Source organism: Protopterus annectens, chromosome 1.part2 (assembly GCF_019279795.1).
Source record: "Protopterus annectens isolate FY-2018-M chromosome 1.part2, PAN1.0, whole genome shotgun sequence".
Taxonomy (NCBI): domain Eukaryota; kingdom Metazoa; phylum Chordata; order Ceratodontiformes; family Protopteridae; genus Protopterus; species Protopterus annectens.
Genome location: NC_056727.1, coordinates 482,631,467 through 482,655,040, shown reverse-complemented (window position 1 = coordinate 482,655,040; position 23,574 = coordinate 482,631,467). Strand labels below are relative to the sequence as shown.

Below are 23,574 nucleotides of genomic sequence, written 5' to 3'. Positions count from 1 at the left end.
CTAGGAACAGGCGAGAATAAAATCCTAGGCCCACTTCTGGCAGAGGTACCGGTTGTATGGCCCTTATTTGAAGTAGCAGAGAAATTTGTTTGTGAGCCTCTAGTCTTTGCTGAGGAGGAACGTCCGGCATGCCTCTGAAAGGAGGTAAGGCATGGAAATAAAACCTGTAACCTTGGTGAATGATATCCAGTACCCATTTGTCTTGGGTAATCAAATTCCAATTTTCCTTGAAGAGTGCCAACCTTCCTCCCAAAGGTGCTGCCAGGCAAGAAGGATCTGGCAGCTGAAAAGGTAGGTCATTGGGCCTGTTTACGAAAGGACTGGCCCCTGCCCTCACCCGAAGATTGTGCAGGTGAACTCCCTGTTCTAGGTCTGAAGGAACTCTGAGCTCTGCCCCTACCACGTCTAGATCTACCCCTAGACTGGGAATCATAAGAGGGATACGTCCACCCCTTAGCAGGCCAATTCCTACTAAACTTTGGAGGCTGAACTTGCAAAAAATCTTTAACAGCCTGCATAGACTTAGCCTTGTCTTCCATTTTCTTCAAGACTGACTCCACAGGTGAACCAAACAACACATCAGACTGTAAAGGAGCATCCAAAATCCGTGTCTTAACATGGTCAGATAAATTCTGATCCCTAAGCCAGGCGTGCCTGCGAAGAACTGAACCAGTGGCAGCCACCCTAGACGAGGCCTGTACAGCATCAAAACCACATTGTAAAGAATGCTTACCCACCTGTTCAGAGACATGCACCAAATCTTGTAATTCTTTACATTCAATGCCTTCTGCCAGAGCATCCACCTTAGACTTCAATTGAGAAAGTAGATAGTTTTGATATTTCAACATATGAAACTGGCAATTCAAAGCCCTCATAACTAAGGTAGAAGAAGTATAGACTTTCTTACCCCACCTATCCAAAGCTCTGGCCTCTTTATCTGGAGGAACCGGATTTTCACAACAGAGGCTTTGACACACTTAGGTCCCTGACTAACAGTTTCTGGGTCCGCCCTAGGACTCTTATAAAGATATTTATGAGCCTCAGGCACCCTGTAATACCTATCCGGTTTAACAGGAGCAGGAGGCAGAGAATCAGGATTAAGTGAAGCCTCTGCAAACACATCTTCCACAACATCCAGAACAGGGGGTATAGCCAAGGGCCTATGCTGGGGTAAAAGCAAAAATTCCCTAAGCCTTTTCCTGGAATCAGAGAAGTCCTGACCTTCCCACTTAAAATGCCCCCTCATGGAATGAAGAGTCTCTGAAAAAGAAAAATCCTCTGGAGGAGAAGCAGAAGGAGTCGAATCATCTGCATCAGAATCAGAATAAGGAGAGTACTCCTGCAAGTCTTCAGCCGAAGACTCAAACATCTGAAGCCTGCTCAAAACTCCCCAACTCTGGCTCCACCCTAGGCCTCTTATCAGGAGGGGGCAAAGAACCTCTAATCAGAGTAATCAAATCTTCTGCCATTTTAAGCATGTGCTTCTTGGGTACAGACCCTGCTGAACTAGGAGTGACACCAACAGAAGCTAAACCTGGCCTGCCTCTGGGAGAAGGCTTGGAAACAGAAGGAGAGGGCCTAACCACACTAGGAAGGGAGGGAAGAACAGTAACCTGAGAAGCCCCTTCAGCCTGACCTGCCTCCTGAGAGGCCACATCCTGCAAAATCAGAGTCTCCCCCTGGGACTCCAGAGAAGCCTCCGTCGGAACCACCGGTTCCACTGACGCCTCTAAAGAACCGGCGTCCGGAACAGACGACTCATCTTGCCTGGGTTTAACTGCATTATCTTTGCGCTTCTTCGAAGAAGCGGGCGCCGGAGTATCAGACTGCATATGATAATTGCACCGCTTCCCGAAGACGAGCCTAGCACAATCTAACCTTCGCTTGATAGTGCGCTTATTGAACCTAGCACAAAAGCGACACCCAACAACGTCGTGCTCAGGCCCCAAACAAGGAATACACAAAGAATGATAGTCCCTATGCGGTATCGGTTTCCCACAAGAAATACAGTTATTCACTTTTTCTGACATCCGGTAAAACACTGAGGCAAGAAAAAAACAAAATATTCCCCAACGGGGTACTTAGCCAACTTTGATTCGGTCTGAAACTCCGAACTCGAAAAATTTCAGAACGCCGAACGGCACTTGCAACGCTGCTTCTGCATCGGACCATGCGGCAAAAAAGACTGAGGATATGACGTCGGTCATGCGCATTTGTACCCTGACGTCCTGATGTCAGTCTTAAGCGCCTTGACCGACGTCAGCCTTATACTTTGGTATTCGGGCCGACCGAGGACAGCGGACTACCCTAGTGTAAGGACTGCAGCAATGTGAGATGAAGAACATCTGTACTATGTTCATCGTGCATACAGCTGCAGTAATCACAGATGGGTAGAGTCCCAAAGCTATGCATAGGGTGGTAGGTACTATGAAGAACTGGGTTGAGCCAGAATGCCCTGCAAAACAGCAGTGGCAAAGCCTGCTCTTGTTCTGGAATATAAGGGCAGGTGGTAGTGTTTTGTAAAGGTATGTACAGAACTCCAAGTGGCTGCCTCCAAAATATCCTTAGTAGGCACACCTCTGAGGAAGGCTGTAGAGGTGGCTGTGGCCCTGGTGGAGTGAGATCTGATACCAGTAGGGACAGATTTTCCATGATAGGAGTAACAAAATCGTATGCAGTGGCCAATCCACTTGGAAATGGTCTGTTTGGTAACTGGTTTCCCTTGAGCCCCTACGGCATAGGACACAAAAAGTTGTTCTGATATCCTGAAGGACTTTGTTCTGTCCAAATAGTAACGTAGCTGCCTATGAATGTCTATAGAGTGAAGCAGGCTTTCCCCTTTGTTTTGAGGGTTGGGATAAAAAGTAGGTAGGTGTATGGCTTGGTTTAAGGCTACCCTGGATACCACTTTTGGCATAAAAGATGGGTTAGTACGAAGGGAAACCCTATCCTGATGGAAGATGAGGAAGGACTGCACCGCCATGAGGGCCTGTAGTTCAGAAACCCTACAAGCTGAAGTGATGGCCAGAAGGAAAGCTGTTTTCCAGGACAAATATTGCAGATCTGTTGAGGCAGCAGGTTCAAAAGGAGGCAATGTTAATTTTTCTAGTATGTAATTAAGGTCCCAGGCTGGTATTGGTTGCTTCCTTGGAGATCTTATATTCTTAGCCCCTCTGAGGAACTGTCGTAACAGTGGGTGAGAGAATAAGTTAGGATCCGTATTGAATTCTGCAGAAATGGCTGAGGCATGTATTTTAATGGAAGAAAATGAAAGTCCACTGTTCAGCAGTTCAGCTAGGTACTGTAAAACCTGAGGCAAGTTCAATTTTCTAGGGTCCTGTCCTCTTTTCTCATTCCAACAGCAAAACTGCTTCCATTTTGCGGAGTAAGCTTTTCTAGTAGATGGTCTTCTGGCCTCCAAAATGACATCCTGCACCTCCTTGGAGAGTAGGGTCTGTTGTGGTGTTAAGGAATTTTCCATGCAGCGAGGTTGAGTGTTTTCAGCTGACTGTGAAGGGTTTTGTAGCTGTTCTGAGTCAGCAGAAGGGGTATTAGAGGCAGGGACCAGGGAGGAGTATGCGTTAGGCTCATCAGGAGTGGATACCAGTGTTGCCTTGGCCAATCTGGAGCAATCAGTATCATCCTCGGTTTGTCTGTTCTTGCTTTCAAAAGCACCTTGGGCAGAAGAGGCAGAGGTGGGAATGCATAAACTGTCCATGCTGTCCAACTGAAAGAAAGGGCGTCCACTTTCCAGGCCTCTGGATGGAAGGTCCTTGAACAAAACTTTTTCAATTGATGGTTCCTGTGGGAGGCAAAAAGATCTATGTCTGGCCTCCCCCACGCTTGGATTATTTCCGTAAACACCTTTGGATGCAACTTCCATTCGTGTGGATCTGTCATATTCCTGCTCAGAGTGTCTGCCAGTGTGTTTTCCACTCCTGGCAAGTACTGTGCTTGAAGTTCGATTTGTCTTTCCAGAGCCAAGTTCCAAAGAGTCATGGCTAGTCTGCACAAGGGGTATGAATGTGTTCCTCCTTGTTTATGTACCACATTACTGTGGTGTTGTCTGTTCTTATCAGTAATTGTCCTGGATGCAGGAAGTCCTTGAAAGCTGTAATTGCATTTATTACTGCTAGCATTTCTTTTTGATTGATGTGAAGGTGCTTTTCCTTGTGGGACCATCTGCCCTGAATGCACCTGTCCTTCATGTGCGCCCCCCAGACGTAATCTGAGGCGTCTGTGGTTATGACTTGTTTTGCTTGAGGCTTGCAGAATGGAAGGCCTGTGTTTGACATGCTTGGGCCCACCATAGAAATTCCTTTTGCAAACATGGAATTATTGGTATAATTGCTTCCAAACTGACTGTTGAGACCATAGATTTTTTAGGTACCATTGAAGTTTCCTCATATGCAACTTTGCACATGGGATTAGCAGAATGCAAGATGCCATGAATCCCAGAGCCTGCAGGATTTTCCTTGCAGTAAGCCTGGTACTTTTTGCTAGTGTTTTGAAGTACTGAGATAATTGCCCTTGTTTTTCTGGCATAAGGTATGCCATCTGGGTGTTTGTGTCCAAGCTGGCACCCAGGAAGGTTATTTTCTGAGATGGTGTTAGCCTTGATTTCTCCTTGTTGATGGTGTATCCCAGAGAAAGCAGTAACCGTGTCACATCTGCCAGATGTTCCAGTAGTATGTGTTTGCTGTCCGCTTGGATCAGGCAGTCGTCCAGATAAGGGTAAATTTGTATCCCTTGAAGTCTGCAAAGGCAATCACTGATGCCAGGCACTTTGTGAATACTCTGGGCAGTAGATAAGCCAAAGGGCAATGCAGAGAATTGATAGTGGATTGAACCTGCAAGAAATCTGAGGTATCTTCTGCAGCTTTGTCTGATTGGGACATGCAGGTTATGCCTCCTTGAGGTCCAATGTTACCAGCCAAAACTCCTTGCCCAGCATGGGAAGAAGTTGCTGTAATGTGAGCATCTTGAATTTTGGTACGAGTAGAAATGTGTTTAGGATGGATAAGTCCAGAATGGGTCTTCAGTCGGTTCCTTTTCTTGGTACCAGAAAGAGTCTTGAATAAAAACCTTGACCTTGTTGGTGCGTAGGTACCTTTTGTATGGCTCTCATATTTAGGAGCTTTGAAATTTGCAGTTGTGCCTCTGCCCTTTGATTTTGTGGCAGGTTTGGCATGCCTCTCATTTTTGGAAGTGTGAGAAATTGAAATTTGTAGCCTCTGTTTATAATGTCCAGTATCCATTTGTCTGTTGTAACAATATGCCAATTGCTTGCAAATAATGCTAGTTTCCCTCCCAAAGGTGCTGCCAGCTGAGACTTGCTTGGCATGGAAATGAGGGAGTCATTGGGTTTGCTTCCTGTATTGTTGTGCACTGTCTTCACCACCTCTTGGTGCTGGAGATTGCCATTGTCTGCCTCTATATGATCCTTGTGATTGTCCTCTGCCCCTTGTGCATCTGTATCTACCTCTTTGGGGCTTGTCAGTGGCTGGAAAGGACCAGTTTTTTGAAGGCCAATTCCTGCTAAAACGTGGTGGCTGGACCTGTAAGAAAGCTTTGACAGTTTGTATAGATTTGGCTTTTTCTTCCATTTTTCGTAGTATATCCTCAGCATTAGTACCAAAAAGTACATCCTTTTGTAAAGGAGCATCAAGAAGTTTAGCTTTCACATGATCAGGCAAATTTTGTTCCCTAAGCCAGACATGTCTGCGAATGACTGATCCTGTAGCAGCCGCTCTACTGGAGGCCTCTAGGGCATCATAACCACATTGTAAGGTGTGTTTACCCACTTGCTCCGCACTATCCATCATATCCTCTAACTCTTTTAAATCTGGTTGTTCAGGTTGAGACATTTTGTTTTTTAATTGTGATAACAGAAACTGTTGATATTTAATCATATGAAACTGACAGTTTAAGGCCCTCATGGCTAGGGTGGCTGAGGTGTATACCTTCTTACCCCACCTTTCTAAAGATCTAGATTCCCTTTCTGCAGGAAGTGGATTCTTGGCAGTGGAGGCCTTTAATCCCTTAGGGCCTTGTGAAATGGTTTCAGGGTCAGCATTATGGCCTTTGTAGAGAAATTGGTGAGAACTGGGTACTCTGTAATATCTATCAGGCTTTACTGGTGCAGGAGGCAGAGAATCAGGGTTAAGACAAGCCTCCGAATAGACATCATCCAGTACCTCCAAAACAGGGGGTATAGCCAGAGGTCTGTGCTGAGGTAACCAAAGAAATTCCCTAAGTCTTTTCTTGGAATCTGAAAAGTCTTGGCCTTCCCAATGGAAATGTTCCCTCAAGGTGCGCAAGTTTTCCCCAAAAGAAAAATCCTCAGGGGGGGATACAGAAGGAATGGACTGTTCTGCATCCGAATCCTCAAAAGGGGAGTATGAGTGTTCCTCTGCATCAGAATGTTCTGATAAAATGGATCCCTGATCAGAAGAGGGGGATTCTTCCTCCACTCTGGGTCTCTTGTCAGGAGGGGGCTGAGAACCTCTGATAAGAGTAATTAGATCCTCAGCCATTTTAAGCATGTGTTTCTTAGGCATGGGTCCAGGAGATGGGCCTTGAGCAGCAGGCCTAGTTTGATGCCTGGCTGCTTTGGATTTAGTAAAGGCCTTAATAGAAAAAGAAGATGAAGGCCTAAATACACCATGGATGGAGGTGGACCTGTCCACATTAGTAGGCTCGACATAAGCCGGGGCTTCGGTTGTAGTCTGGGAAAGGGCTGAGGACCCAGCGGTCTCGGGTACAGAAGACACCGCCAAAGGAGTGTCGTCGGTAGTCAGGGACTGCAAAGGTGTCTCGCTGAGAACCGGACCACGTGGAGCCTGCTTCGGCGTGGTGTCAGACCGCGGGCCTCGCATGTCGGTCCTTTTCCTTGAGTTTTTTGGATAAAACGGTAGTCGGAGTGTCAGACGACATTTTATAGTCAAAAGCTTTACCAAAATAGTGTTGGGCGAACTCCGCCCGACGCTTGATAGTGCGTTTATTGAAAGTAGCACAAAAGCGACAGCCCGAGACGTCATGGTCTGGGCCCAAACAAGGTATGCAAAGGGAATGGAAATCCTTATGCGGTATTTGCTTCCCACAAGAAATACAATTAACTTTTTCTGACATCGGTCTGAGGCAAGAAAAGTTTCCCCAACGGGGTACTTAGCTTTAATGAAGACTTTGGTTCCAAATATTTTCGTAATTCAGGAGCTGACCGACCGGCACTTGCGAACTGCTTCTGCTTCGGGCACCACGCGGCAAAAAAGACTGAAGAACATGGCGTCGGCTGTGTCTTATATACTCTGGCCTTCCTGACGTCAGAAGAGTGAGCGACTACAACCGACGCCGGACCAAGACTTTGGAATTCGGCCGACCGAGAGACCGCCTGACTGCTGAAAACCCATCTGTGATTACTGCAGCTATATGCACGATGAACATCAAGGGAGGCATCAGCAGAGCAAGGGTCCCTTCCCTTGTCCAGACACCACTTTGCAAATCTTGCCCATTTAGCTAGGTAAGACTTTCTGGTGGTAGGTTTCCTTGCCTCCCTTAGGACGGAAAGGAAGTCCTTTGAGTAGTGGTGTCTGAAAGGAATCAAAAGTTTAACACCCACAGAGTCAGACATCTGTACCTGTGGGTGTATGAGAGTTCCTTTGTTTTGGGACAGTACACGCACCTTGTAGGGTAACTTGAAGTGATTGCCCTTGGCTAGTTTGTGAAGTAGGAGGAGCCAGTGCTGCCTTCGCCAGTAGGCAGTCACTAAAGATTTCTGGATGGTCCTTCTGGATTTTCAGGAGGACTTTCTGAATCAGTGGGAATAGGGGGGAGGCATAAAGAAGCTTCCTCTCCCAAGAGATGCTGAAAGCGTCCACTCTCCATATGTCTAAGACCACCTCCTTGTTCAGCATCCATTCATGCTGAGGCAAGGAGGTCCTGCTCAAGAGGTCTGCTTGGTGGCAGTCCTGTGATGGGATGTAGGCAGCCTGTAGGACTAAGATGACCAGGAAGCTAACTCCCATATCAGCAGGGATAGACTGCACAGCTGATAGGCCTTTGTTCCTCCCTGCTTGTTGAGGTACCACATCACCATGGTGTACCACATCACCATGGTGTTGTCGGTGACAATCTGGAGCACCCCTGTAACTAGAAAGGGGGTGAAGGTCTCTAGAGCCAAGAAAACTGCTGTAATTTCACGGACATTGATGCATTTGGCCTGAAGAGAGGGAGGGGAGGGAGGCCACTTCTCCTGAATCTTGTAAGTGGCCAGAGTTGCTCCCCAACCTGAATATGAAGCATCTGTATGCATAACTTGGGTTGGGGTGGGGGGGGGGCTGTATTGGGAGCCCTGGGTTCAATTTCACTTGCTGGATCGACCAGTTGATTTCTGTTTTCAGAGAGGGAAGGAGGGAGATGGCCTGCTCTAGGGGATGTAGGTGCTGGGGACCACGTGTTCTTCAAGAACCACTGCAGCTTGCGCATATGCATTCTTGCCAAAGGTAGCATGGGGATGGTTGCAGACATCAAACCCAGGAGGTGAAGAAAATGTCTTGCCGGCACCTTTCAGGATAGAAGAGCTTCCTGTAAATGGGAAGTTAGACAAACTTGTCCTGAGGTATAAATGCCTTAATTTTGTCTGTTCCGATTCTCCTGCAGAGGAAAATCTTGTCCTGGCTTGGGATTAGAGAGGATTTGGGGAGGTTGATGGTGAATCCAAGGTTCTGCAGAAGGGACATTGTGAAATGTAGATGGTTTAGTAGAGCATCCCTGGACTCTGCCAGAATCAGGATGTCATCCAGATAAGGATAAATTTGTATCCCTTGAGTTCTGCAGAAGACAATATCTGGGGCCAGGCACTTTGTAAAGACCCTGGGAGCAGTGGATAAACCAAAGGGCAAGGCAGTAAATTGGAAATATGAGGAAGGGCCAGACAAAACAGGGATAGTCTGAGAACTCCTGATGGGTATATGCAGGTAGGCTTCCTTTAGGTCTAGGGTGACCACGAAGACCTTGGCTGGAATGAGAGGCAGTAAGGTGGGGAGAGCATTTTAGAGGAGGGTACCTGAAGATGTAGGTTTAGAAAGAACAGATCTAAGATGGGTCTCCAGGGGCCATCTTTTTTGGGGACCAGAAGGAGACTGGGTAACTTTTCCTTCTTATCCTGGAGGAACAGTCTCTATGGTGCCTAGTTGTAGATGATCTGCCAGAACTTGTGGCATGAGATGGGAATGGTTTTTGGGGAGGGAAGGGATGTTTCTTCTGGGTGGCTTCTCTCTTCAGGATAGGAAGTACCCTTTTTGGATAATGTTCAAGACCCATTGGTCTGAAGTGATGGATTGCAAAAGGGGGAGACAGTGGGAAAAGGTGGGCTGAGAGATGGTGGTGGCCAAGGCAGTCACGTATTAATAGGGCCTCCTCTGTCCTGAAAGGGCTGTCTGGGTTGCTGTAGTGGAGGAGAAAATCTGGAGTTAGAATCTAGTCCCTTCTCCTAGATCTGTAAGAGGGCTGTGGAGTACATCTTACAAATATGGCTTTAGCAGTGTAATTGCTGTAATACTTTGGTATGGGCGACACCAGCAGGTGCTTAATGTCCTGGAGAGCTTTGCTTTTTTCTGGTAGATTTTTAAAAATGTCAGCGGATTGTTTTCCGAACAGTATATTGTGGTCCAGAAGGGCATCCAGGATTAGTCTTTTAGTCCTCGGGGAGGTTCTGGAGTCTTGGCCGTGAGTACCTCCCAAGGGCTGAAGAAGATGCTGCAAATCTGGCAGATGCTTCTGCAGCATCGTAGTTGCACCTTATGGAGTGCCTGGCTACCGATGGGCAAAGGAAAGGTTGAATGAAATGTCAGCCTTGCCGGGACTGTCAGGCAAGGAAACCAGCATGGAAGAGGCTTGAGAGACCAAGTCTAATGCATAATTGTTCATGTGGGTCTGATAATTTAAGTACAAGTGTACACCTTCTTCCCCATCCTATCCATGTACTTACAAGCCTGTCAGTGGGTAGTAGGAAGGCAGAAGGCAGGAGTCTGGATTGTTTATCTGCTGTTGAGGCAATAAAAGCTGGGTCCACCAAGGGTGACTTAACTAAGAACTTGTGGTCCTCTGGTACTTTATAGAAGCGGTCAGGATGCTTAGGGGTCAGAGACTGGGAGTCAGGGGCCTTAGAGGCCACACTGAAGGCATCCAACAAAGCAGGCAGAACAGGGAGAACTGCTAAAGGGGAGGGTGATTCCACTTGCAGCAGTTCAAAGTACCTTTTTTGGGTGTCAGTCATTTGGGAAGAGCCCCATTTAAAGTAAGCCATTTGGATGATGGTCTCACCAAAAGTAATGTCGTCCCCCCGGGGGGGGGGGGGGATCCCCCTCCACAGATTCCTCATCCAGAGAGTAATATTCCTGGGGGAGGCAATCTGGGAAACATAAGAAATGCACTCCTCTGAAAGAAATGAGTCATGTTCTTCTTCCCTGACCTGAAGGGTTATGGGAGGGAAGAAGCAGAGACAGGCCTAGGGCTCAGAAGAGATAGCGTGGAAGTGGTTGAGGCTTAAGGCCTGCATGAGTGAGGAAGTGAAGGCGTGCCAATCGGGTGTGACTTCTAAAGAGGAAGTATGTTTAAGTTTTCTGCTTCTTTTTGGCTGGAGAGGAAGTAGAGTGGCCTGGCATTGGGTCTGGAGATAAGCACATCCGAAGTCTGGATCCCTGCTGAAGGTAACACCGAAAAGTACAGTTGTGTACACTTACCATAAATGTAGATGTTAAGAGTGTATTCACTGTTACAGTCTTCACATTTGGATTATCTGCTTGCGGTAGCCCTCAGTTGGCCTGATTAACAAAGTCTTGGGTCCTGCGTCGGTTGCTGTCCCTTATTCCGTGATGTCAGGTCGTCAGGGGTATAAAACATGCAGTCGACACCATTACATCAGTTTTTCTTGCCTCAGATAGAAGGTGCCCCCCTAATGGGAAGCAATTAAATCTAAAAATATACAAGGTTATACCTACAACAAAAAACCAAATACACCAAAAAGCTTTTGAGCACAGTAACGGAGAGTAGAGGTATAGCCAAAAAAAAAAAAATGGGGGGCTGGAGGGAGGGTAACCAGGACTGCAACAGTGAATAAACTCTAACGTCTACATTTATGGTAAGTGTGCACAACAGTACTATGTTCTTTGTGTTTCACTGTTGCAGTCATCACATTTGGGTAGATTCCCAAAGCTAAGGATGGGAGGAGGAATTTAGATAGCATTAGGACCAGCTATAAGGCCCTGCAAGACTGCAGTGGCAAAGTCAGCTCTGGATTAAGAGAAAATTGTCAGATGGTAATGCTTGGTGAAAGTACGTACAGCACTCCAGGTAGCGGCTTCTAGGATGTCCCTGGTAGGGACGCCTCTGAGAAAGGCTGTAGAGGTAGATGCAGCTCTGGTTGAGTGGGGTCTGATCCCCTGTGGGACAGGTTTTCCATGGTGTTTGTAACAGAAATGAATGCAATGGCCTATCCATTCGGAAATTGTTTGCTTTGAAATAACCTTCCCCTCCTGCCCCTGCAGCAAATGCCATGAGTTGTTCAGATTTCCTTTGAGGTTTAGTCCTGTCAAGTAGAATTTGTCTGTGCACATCTAATGAGTGCAGAATCCGTTCCCCTCTGTTCTGTGGATTAGGAAAGAAGGTTGGCAAATGAATGGACTGAATAAGGGCCACACTAAAAACCACCTTGGGCATGGAGGGATTGGTCCTGAGGGACACCCTGTCCGCATGAAAGATAAGCTCCACTGCCATAAGGGCTTGTAATTACGATAACCTTCTTGAAGTGATTGCTAAAAGGAAAGCTGTTTTCCAAGAAAGGAATTTTAAGTCTGCAGTAGCAGCTGGCTTGAAAGGAGGAAGAGTGAGTTTCTCAAATACAAAGTTAAGGTCCCAGGCTGGAGTTGGAGCTCTCCTGGGTGGTCGTAAATTTCTGGCCCCTCTGAGGAACTGCTCGAGTAGTGGATGAGAGAAGAGGGGAGGTTCTATGTTATAATGAGATGAAATGGCTGAGGCATGAATTTTGATGGGGGAGAAAGACAGGCCTTTGTGAAGCATCTCAGTTAAGTATTGTAACATCTGAGGTAAATTGGGCAGTGCTGTGCTCATCCCTTGAGAGTGGTTCCAGGCACAGAATCTTTTCCATTTTTCAGCATAAGATTTTCTAGTACTAGGCCTCCTTGCCTCTAAAATGATATCCATCACTGGTTTACTGAGGGATGGTAAAGGAGAGATTATGTAATTAGCCAGGCTGCTACGTTCAGTGTTTGAAGGTGAGGGTGCAGAATCTGGTTCTTCTGCTGAGACAATAGGGTAGAAGTCAGAGGCAAGTGCCATGGGGCCAACAGTGACACACTGCGCAAGAGGGGGGTACCAGTGTCCGCGTGGCCAGTCTGGTGCAATCAAAATAGTCCTTGGTTTGTCTTGGTTGATCTTTAGTAGTAGTACTTTGGAGAGCAGAGGCAGGAGGAAAGGCAAACATTGATAGGTTTTTCCAGCTGAAGGATAGAGCATCCACTTTCCAAGCTTGTTTGTGGGGAGTCCTTGTGCAAAATTTGTCCAATTGATAGTTCTGAGGGGAGGCAAACAGGTCTATATCTGGGCTCCCCCACTTGCTTGTCAACATGTTGAAAATCAGTTAGTTATGTACTCACCATAATGATTGATGTATGTGGTCTCTCTCACCTACATTCTGTACTCACGGGTTTGGAGCAGAGAATCGGCTCCGACTCGGATAATTATTTTTCTAGCACAAAGTCTCTAATTGGCTTGGCTAACCCGGTATCCCAAGATGCACCTCGCCCTAGCCCCAGATCTTGTTTGCAACCATACCAATCATAACCCATACATGACCAACACTGGAAGGAATTTCAGCCAAGGAAAGAAAAGCAATTGACCTTGAAGGGTTCACAGAGCCAATATTCCTCCATATCCTCTAGGAAGGGGGCAGGTGGGAGGGTATGTAAGAATGTAGGCGAGATGGACCACATACATCGATCGTTATGGTGAGTACATAACTAACTGATGTTATGTGGTCCTATCTCGCCTCCATTCTTTACTCACGGGACAACGTCCCCAGAACCTCTATCCTGGGAGGCCCATAGAAAGATGCTCCTGAGAACTATGGAACCAAAGGAAGCCACGTCCAGCTTGTAATGAGTGATAAAGGTGTGAGGAGAGGCCCAGTTGGCCGCAGCACAAATCATCCAGTGAAAGCCTGGAATGGAAAGCTATCGATGGAGACATTGCCCTGGTAGAGTGTGCTCTGATGGGAAAAGGTAAACTTCTGCCTGCCTCCGAGTAGATGAAGGAAATACAATCTTTAATCCATTTAGAAATTGTGCACTTGGAAGACAGGACATCCTGCTCTGTTCTCTGAAAAGGACAAAAGGACAAACAGTTGATTAGACTTCCTAACCTGTTTAGTCCTGTGTAAATAGAACCTCAATTGCCTGTGCACATCCAACTGATGGAACCCAAACTCTGCTTTATTGGAAAAATTTGGAAAGAACACTGGTAACTCGATAGATTGATGGAGATTAACAGTGGATGGCACCTTTGGAAGGATGGGTTAAGTCTCAGTGAAACTCTGTCCTTATGAAAGGTCAAATACGGAGGTTTAATGGACAGAGCTTGAAGTTCTGATACTCTTCTGGCCGATGTAATGGCCATTAGAAACTCAGTTTTCCAAGATAAAAATTTCAGTTCACAGGTGGCAGCTGGTTCAAAGGGTGGTGAAGTGATGGCTTGTAGCACAAGGTTTAGGTCCCATGGCATGACAGGCTCGGACACAGGAGGGCGAAGTAGCCAAGCGCCTTTCAAGAAGGCCTTGCAGAGTTTATGGCCCATAAGAGAGGGCTCGTAAGATGTATGGAAATTGGAGATTGCAGCCAATTACACTTTAATGGCAGCGGGCGCAGAGCCCTGACGGAAAAGCATAGCTAAAAAATCTAAAACTGATGGAATCGGGGCTGTGAAGGGGTCCAAACCTTGGGCCTGAGCCCAAATGGAGAATCTCTTCCATTTGCTGGAATAAATTTTTCTGGTAGAAGACTTGAGATAAAAAGATGTGTACCACCTCCGGTGAAAAAGAATGCAGTCTAACTAGTGATGGAAGTGGAGTAGCCAGGCTCTCCGCCGGAGAGTTCGCAGGGATGGATGGAGCTGACCTGACATGCGAGTCAGGAGGTCTGGCGCTGGGTCCAGAGTCCAAGGACCGTCCACTGCGTACTTCTGAAGAAAAGGGAACCATACTTGTTGAGGCCAGTGTGGAGCAATAAGAATCATCCTGCTTACCAAGGATATGGCTTTCTGAATCACTATTGATAACAGGGGAAACTGAGGGAAAGCGTAAACCAGACCTGGAGGCCAATCGTGGGCTAGAGCGTCCCTGGGTGACTCTCCTGTGGGGGGGGGGATCAGTGTGAAGTACTCGCTGCATTTGGCATTGAGGGGACTGGCAAAAAGATCGCAGCAAGGCTGACCCCACCTGTTGAAAATTTGAACCGCCACTCGGTTGTTCAGGGACCACTCGTAAGGCATCAGAATAGCTCTGCTCAGCCTGTCCGCTATCACGTTGGACTTTCCCAGAATGTGCATTGCCACTAACAGTTGGGAAGATACTGCCCAATGCCACACTCGCATGGCCTCTCTGCAGAGGGGATAAAACTTGGTTCCCCCTTGCTTGTTCAGGTACCACACTACGGACATGTTGTCCGAGTGAATCGCAATCGTTACCAGAGGTAGAGTGTGTTGGAGGGCTCGCAACGCTAGAAACACAGCTCTCATCTCCAGAACATTGATGTGCAGATGTACCTCGTGATCTTGCCACGTGCCTTGGACCGTCCTGCCAAGATAATGCCCCCCCATCTGGGAGGCGTCCGGTCACCGTGGCCACTGGAGACATAGGAATCAAGCTCCTCCCTTCGTCCAGATTGGCAGAACGTAGCCACCAGCGGAGGTCCTGTTTGCACTGTTCCGTGAGAAGTATCAAGTGGGAAAGAGGAAGTTTCTGAAATTACGATTGGGCGGAAAGGAGTCATTGCAGAATCCGCATATGTAACCTGGCCAGAGGCACCAGCATGATGGTGGCGGCCATGAAACCCAAAAGCTGGAGAACTAACCTGGCTTGAACTCTTTTGAGGGGCAACAGTGCGTGGATCTGAGACTGCAGCACCCTTATTCTCTCTTGTGGTAGAAAGGCTCGCATCTGAATAGTCTAGCTCTGCACCTATAAAAACAACATGCTGTGAGGGCAGCAAGGCAGACTTCCCAGTTTAAAGCAATTCCTAATTGTTGACACAGTGCTATGGTAGTCTCCCTGGCTTGAACGAGCAGATGCCTAGTGGGGGCGGTGAGAAGCCAGTTGTCCAGACACGGAAATACCTGGAATCCCTGATTTCTCAGGTGAGCTGTCACCACTGCCAAACACGAACACCCCGGGGGCTGTGGTGAGACCAAAGGGCAGGGCACGAAACTGGAAGTGACTGGCTCCCAGCCGGAAGCGCAAGTGACTCCTGGATGCCTTGTCCATCTTGATGTGGTAAGTAGGCATCCTTGAGGAGATAGAAGGAGCACATCCATACTCCTTTTTCCAGCAATGGAAAAATGGACTGAAGCGTGACCATTCGGAACTTGGACTTAAGAACGTAATGATTCAGTTGACCGAGATCCAGAATGGGTCTCAGGTCCCCTGTTCTTTTCGGCACCAAAAAGAGTCTTGAGTAAGTTCCTGATCTGATATGGTCTGAGGGGACTGGTTGGAGGACTCCTTTTTCTAACAGCTTTGTAACTTCTAGTGCTGCTTGATCCTACTGACTGGGTGGGACGTCCGGGATTCTCCTGACTGGAGGGGGTGTTGATACAAAGGGAATAGCGTAACCTCCGGTAACTGTTCGAAGCACCCAACGATCCTGGGTGATGCAACAAAATTCGGCCCCCGACTGGCTCCGGAACAGCTCAGTCGGGCAACACCTCAGGAACGCTGGAAGGAAGATCCGTGAAAAGAATCGCGGTCTCCCGAGTTGCGGGGGCCTCCTCTGCCTCTAGGATGGCGTCTTCCAGAATAATTTCCCCCTCCTCTGCCTCTGGAGGGGGACTCGCCTTGAGCTGTAGGGAAAGGCCTCTGAGACTTCTTGAACCACACCCCCCCCCCTCTCTGAGCCTTGGGGTAAGGTCTAGAAGGGAGAGAGAAACGGGCCCCTACGGCAGATAGTGTCTTTCCCTCCTGTTCGCATCTGGTGAGGGTGTCTCACTTTGGTCCCAAAAAGAGAGGACCCATCAAAGGGGGAGTCAGTGAAGGAAGACTTAAAGGCCTCCGCGAAATGACACAGGTGCATCCAGGCTTGCCTTCTGAGAGCTACACCTGAGCTAGCTGCCCTACTCGCCCCCTTGGCTGCATAAGATATCAGCCTCATGGACGAGTTGACAATGGAACCAAGGGTAGATAACTGGGCATTAACAGTTTGTTACCGCCTCAGGCATGTTAACCGTCAGAGTATCTCCTAGCTCCTTAAGGAGATCTCTTTGGAGCCAAGTGAAATGGCAAAGGTAATTCAGCGACCGCAAGGTAAAGGTCGCCGAAGACAGGGTACGCTTCCCGTACCAGTCCATACTCCTGGACTCCTTGTTAGGAGGATGGACGGAAGAAGCCTCTGCAACTTCCTGCTGAGCGGCTGCCGCCACCACCAAGGTATCTACCGAAACCCCTTTGGTCAGAAACTCTTTCCCTGGGGGAGCAGAAAGGAACTTGAATTTTAGAGGGCCAATGCCTACTAAACCTGGGAGGCTGCACTTGCAGGAAATCTTTTAACAGTTTGCATAGATTTAGCTTTTTCCTCCATCTTTTTAACTCATTCCTTCCAGTACAAGTCTTTTGAATGTGTACCTTTAACTCCTGGTGGGTGTGGCCTGAGCCTTTACAAATGGTTATCTTACAATTGTAATAAATACTTATTGACAGAGGACAAATATTAGTACAATTGTGTTTGCCATCATGTATGCTTCAAGATAAAATATTCTGATACCTTGTATGTAGCATGGTTTTGGAATTATTAATGCAAGTATGAACAAGTAATATTTGATGCCTAGAGGAGCAGTAGGAGGTAACTGCAGAAACGCCTGGAGATGTCACTCGGATGTAATGAGTTAAGTACTACTTCTGCTTTGTTGCTAAACAGGCGGTCTTGGTTTAAGGCAGCATCCAGCAATTTAGCTTTAACATGATCTGTCAACGATTGCTCCTTAAGCCAAGCATGCCTTCTAAGTACAGACACAGTGACAGCAGTCTTGCAAGACCCCTCTAGTGAATCAAAACCACATTGCAAAGTATGTTTTCCAACTTGTTCAGCTGAATGCAGTAAATCCTGTAAATCTTTATTTTCAGCACAGTCAGGAATCAACATCAGTTTAAGCAATCCAGTAATATGCTGCTGATACTTTAACATATGCAACTGGCAGTTTAAGGCTCTAATGGCCTAGGTTGCAGAAGTGTATACCTTCTTACCCCATCTATCCAGCGCCCTAGAATCTCTATCAGAGGGGGTAGGATTTTTGGCAGTAGTAGCCTTAATGCCCTTGGGTCCCTGTGAAATGGTCTCAGGATCTGCAGGAGGATTTTTAAAAAGGAACTTGAGAGTCTGGAACCCTGTAATATCCATCAGGTTTTCTGGGAGCAGGAGGTAAAGATTCAGGGGCAAAGCTATATTCTGAAAAGGCATCAACAATGTCCAGTACAGGGGGAATAGCTAAACGCCTGTGTTGGGGCAGGAGTAAGAAATCCCCAAGCCTCTTTTTAGAGTCGGAGTAATCCTGGCTTTCCCAGCAAAAATGTTCCTCCCTAAGAGTATGCAAGGTTTCACCAAAAGAGAAATCCTCTGGAGGGGAAGCAGTGGGAAGAGAGTCCTCTGCATCAGAATCCTCATAGGTAGATAAGGGTAAATCCTGGTCAGAGGAAACACATTTTAGAATCCTGATCAGAAGAATCATAAGCAAACTCAGTCCTAGGTCTCTTAGAGGGGGAAGGTTCGCTTCCCTTAAAGTAATAAGGTCTTCAGCTATCATTTGTTTTTTTAGGCATAGAGGCTTCCCATGCCATCTGGGCGTCTGTTTTCTAGGCATGGATCGAGTTTTAGGCCTTTAAGAAGGCAGCATCGGTTTAATATGCAAGTCAGTAGGGCCTGAATATATCCTCAGAAGCCGGTGCCTGCACAGCGGCTCCGGACCCATCCAAGGTAGAGACATCCGCAGGTTCCACAGTTGAAGCATCTTGTGGCATACCGGACTCCGAATGGGTCTCAGTAGAGGCCTGCAAACCTGAAGTAGCGGTTATCAGGGGCTGTGAAAGCGCCTCACTGAGTACCGGCATACTGTCGACTAGCTTAGGAGAAGTGTTGTCGGCAGCTTTGGACCTATGCTGTCTGTCTTGATCTTTGCGTTTTTTTGGAATGTCAGTAGTCAGGTGGCTTACCGAAGCCATAGCTGGATAACTGAACTGAGAACCAAAATGTTTAGAAGCGTAAATATAGGGACGAATAGTTCGTTGTTTAAATAAGGCACAAAACCGACAGCAAGGTACGTCGTGATCAGGGCCCTAGGCAAAAAATACAGTACGAATGAAAATCTTTGAGGTATTTGCTTTACACAAGAAATACAATTACTGACTTTTACTGACATCGGTTAGAGCAAAAAAAGTTTTCCCAAAGGAGTACTTAGCTTAGTTGAAGACTTCGGTTCTGAAACTCAAATGAAAATTTCAGGAGTCGGCCGACCAGCACTTGCAAAACTGCTTCTGCTTTGGGCACAGCACGGCAATAAAGACTGATGTAATGGCGCCGGCTGCATGCTTTATACCCGACTACCTGGCGTCATGGAAAATGGGACAGCAACCGACACAGGACCCAAGACTTGGTTAATCAAGCCGACTGAGGGCTACTGCAAGCAGATGACCCAAATGTGATGACTGCAACAGTGAAACATGAAGACCAGCAGCTCAGCTTTACACTGCCAGATTGCTGATCCGGGTAAACAGCATGCCGGGTAAAGGGATGGTGTACGAGTGGACACTGACTGAATGTACATGACTGCTTATTGAATGTTGACATCTGAGTGTCAGACTACCACTGCCTCACTGCACAGATCAGGATATGAAGAATGCAAGGTGAGCTGATAATGAATGTGTGAACGTCTACTTGTATGCAGGCAGAGCCTGCGAGTCCTGCCACAATATTTGTGTGGTCTCCACCATATGACATGAAAGGCAGAGTATAGTATATCCATGAACTACACTGACCAAGTTCTACAAAGCCACCCAAATAAGAAACACCAGGTTAAGGGTACATGCGTGTGTCTGTCTGCGTGCATGTGACAGTGTGCGTATCTTGCTGGTTCATGCATGTTTCCTACTTTTAGGGGAAGGGGGGCATCTGTGTGAGGTAAACCATGGACATGCACTATTTCCCTGTGCAACATGATGACAGAACTGCAATGTCGTGCTATTTTATATTAATTTCACTTATTTTAAAACAATGCATGCGCACTTAACAGACAGATGGCCCATACCATTAGTCAGTGTAATCCCTAGCTAAATTGAGACATCCTTGGTGTAAATCTCCCCCTCTATCCACTTCAAATTTTACCTTTTGGTCTATAACGTCAAATGTGGGTAGTAATTCGAGGGAAGACTGCATTCTCCTGTTTTCTTGAAAAGAAAACATCTGTATAATGTGCACTGCTAAACAGCTTTATTACTTTGACATACACAATGATTAATATTCCATAATTCTAAGCACAGCACAACAGCATGCATGACACCAGCTTTTCAATAACATATCTATAAACACCCAATTGTACACAGAATGCTAACTTTGTTTAATGTAATACATGTATAGTTTACCTTCATGCCTGGACATCTTCAGAAACCTTTGAAGATAAGCCAACACACTATTTATACCAAAATAAAAGAATGGTAGCTATTCTATGCACACTCCAGCTTGGAGGAAAAAAAAATCTGTGAAAATAACAGCAGTCCACTATTTTATCAGGATTTATCGAGAAAGAAATGAGCGTATGAAATCAACTATCAAAGCACTCAAACATTTAAGAGTGATGAGGGCTTAAGACTTGGACCTTCATGGAGCTTTCTGAAGCCTAGAATGACAAATTCAAGCTAAAGTTACGGTTGATGTGATACTGTAACCTCCAGTGTAAAAATGGGAAAAAGTGGGATTATGCACAGATAATATGGATGCTGAATTATGATACAACAGACCTAGAAATGCACTCTCATTAAGGGTCTTTTAGAATTGTTGCCTAAATATCCCATCTAAGCCTACAACATTTAACATAAAACCATGACTCTTCCTGCATCATGAGCATTTGTCTCTCATTTTCAATCACTGAGGCTGTGAACATGTATTTAACTAGAAAAGCAATAGGCCTCTAATACAATTTTAAAAGCCATCATAGATGTACAAAAAATAAGTTCATATTTACCTTGCCAAGCATATTTCTTGCCATTTAAATCAATAGCAAAATCATCGGGATAAAAGTCAATGATGGGAGAGTCCTAAGATATGGGGAAACCAAGAAAAAAATGATCCATTAAAAGTAGTTCAATGTCGTATCAACAACAAAAAATCAAAGTAACCTGCACAAAGAATTGGTCACTGCCATTCAAATTAAATAAAAATTAGACACAAGGTGTACTTAAATGTCACAAACCAAACACTTATTTTACTGAGTGCATTTCCTTGCCTAGACAGATCTGACTAGGAAAGTACAGTTGTGTACCTACCATAAATGTAGATGTTAGAGTGTATTCACTGTTGCAGTCATTACTCTTGGGTTATCCTGCTGGCAGGCTACCCTCAGTCGGCCAGAATTCCAAAGTCTATTTCTGGCGTCGGCTACTGTCGCCTCTTCCCTGACGTCAGTGCGCCAGGGGTATAAGACGCAGCCGACGCCATTTTCTTCAGTTTTTCTTGCCCCAGATGTCAGGTGCCCCCAAACTAGTTTGCTGAAAAATATGCCAATAAAAATGCATGCACAAAAATAACATTTCCTTCATCTACAAGCAAATGCACCAAATAGGTTGTATAGGATAGAGAAGTGCAGATAAGTCCCAGCAAAGAAAAAAGGGGATAGTGGGTGGGTAACCTGGACTGCAACAGTGAATACACTAACATCTACATTTATGGTAGGTACACAACTGTACTATGTTCATCATGTTTCACTGTTGCAGTCATTACTCTTGGGTTGAATCCCAATGCTGAGGAAGGGTGGCTGGGCTAAATAGGATTAGGAGAGGCTATGAGGCCCTGCAGAACTTGAAGTGGCAAAGCCTGCTCTGGACTTGAGAGTAAAGAGATAAGTGGTAGTGCTTTGTGAAGGTGTGCACGAAACTCCAAGTTGCAGCCTCTAAGATATCTTTGGTTGGTAGTCCTCCGAGGAAGGCTGCTGAAGTGGCTGCTGCTCTGGTGGAATGAGGCCTAATGCCCTTAGGCACTGATTTATCATGTTGAAAATAGCAGGAACGGATGCAATGGCCTATTCATTTACAAATAGTCTGTTTTGAGATCGCCTTTCCTTGTGATCCTGCAGCATATGACACTAAAAGTTGCTCAGTCTTTCTGAAAGCTTTAGTTCTGTCCAAAGTAGAAGCGTAACTGCCTGTGTATGTCCAAGGAATGCAGAATTTTCTCACCCTTGTTCTGTGGGTTAGGATAAAAGGTTGGCAAGTGAATGGTTTGGTTAAGGGCCACACTGGACACCACCTTAGGAATAAATGTAGGGTTTGTCCTCAGAGAAACCCTGTCTGGATGAAAAATGATAAAAGGTTCCACAGCCATGAGTGCTTGTAACTGAGACTCGCCTTGCAGAAGTTATTGCTAGGAGCAGATCTGTTTTCCAGGATAAGAATTTTATATCTGCTGTTGATGCTGGCTCAAAAGGAGGCAGTGTGAGTTTTTCCAAAACATACCCAGGCCGGAATTGGTGCTCTCCTTGGAGGCCTAATGTTTCTGGCCCCTCTGAGGTACTGCCTTATGAAATGATGAGAGAAGATGGGTGGTTCCGTATTGGAATGGGCTGAAATGGCAGAGACATGAATCTTAATTGATGAGAAGGAAAGGCCTTTGTTCAGAATCTCAGTTAGGTATTGTAAAATCTGAGGGATATTTGGTACACACGTGTCAATGCCTTGTTCCAAGCACAGAATCTCTTCCATTTTTCTGCATAAGATTTTCTGGTGCTGGGCCTCCTGGCCTCAAGACAACATTCATAAAGTACAGTTTTGTACCTACCATAAATGTAGATGTCCGAACAGGATAGCATCTGCAGTCATAACAAATGGGTTGTCCTGTCGTCAGGCAGCCCTTCGGTCGGCCGGATTCCAAAGTCTGGGTCTGGCCTCGGCTGGTGTCGCACTTCACCCGACGTCATCTCTCCTGGTCTTCGGGTATAAAGGCATCAGCCGACGCCATTTTCCTCAGTGTTTCTTGCCCCAGATGCCAGTTGCCCTCTTGGAAAACTAAATTTTGGATAAATGCCAATGTTTCCAAAAAAAAATAGTAGGCAAACACAAAAATAAGCATGTATGTACATATATACAAACAAATACACCATAAGAGATCCCCCCCTAGCTAGCTATTAGGAGGGTAAATACCCTAGGAGTACCACAGAGGGGAAGGAGGGTGGGTAATCCTGACTGCAGATGCTATCCTGTTCGACATCTACATTTATGGTAGGTACAAAACTGTACTATGTCCTTCAAGGATGCATCTGCAGTCATAACAAATGGGTAGCATACCATAGCCAAACTAGGGGAGGAGGAGCAGAATTATGGTGTAGTTAGGATCCCTTGCAAGACAGCAGTGGCAAACCCTGCTCGGGATCTAGAATATAGAGGTAAGTTGTAATGCTTGGCAAATGTATGCACGGAGGTCCAAGTAGCCTCAATAATGTCCTTGGTAGCCACTCCTCGTAAGAAAGCTGTGGTAGTGGCTGTAGCCCTTGTAGAGTGAGGTCTTATGTTCTGTGGAATTTGCTTTCCATGGTAGGAGTAACAGAATCTTATGCAATTTCCTATCCATTTAGAAATTGTCTGTTTGGAAATTGCTTTTCCTTCCCTTCCTGTTGCATAGGCTACTAAAAGCAGGTCAGTTTTTCTGTTACCTTTGGTTCTGTCCAGGTAGTAGCGTAACTGTCTATGTACATCCAAGGTATGCAGCAGTCTTTCCCCCCTGTTCTGTGGATTGGGAAAGAAGGTAGGTAGGTGGATTGCCTGGTTTAGAGACACTCTGGATACCACCTTAGGCATAAATGTAGGATTAGTTCTCATGGACACTATCTTGATGGAAGATTAGGAAGGGTTGCACTGCCATTAAGGCCTGTAGTTCCGAAACCCTTCTTGCTGAAGTAATTGCCAGTAGGAAAGCAGTTTTCCATGACAGGTGCTGAAGATCTGCTGTTGCTGCTGGTTCGAATGGAGGGAGTGTCAATTTTTCTAGCACAAAGTTCAAGTCCCATTGCTGGTAGTGGTGGTTTCCTAGGAGGTTT

The 23,574-nt window shown here is 46.3% G+C and overlaps 1 protein-coding gene across 1 annotated transcript in view; it reads right to left on the bottom strand.

Annotated features, from left to right (window-relative positions):
- XRN2 (5'-3' exoribonuclease 2) overlaps positions 1-23,574 on the bottom strand; it is a 2,388,435-nt gene that overhangs the window by 845,271 nt on the left and 1,519,590 nt on the right. Inside the window, exon 20 of the mRNA XM_044057168.1 lies at positions 20,512-20,584. Coding sequence (XP_043913103.1) covers positions 20,512-20,584 — 73 coding nt within the window. The remainder of the gene's footprint in view (positions 1-20,511; positions 20,585-23,574) is intronic.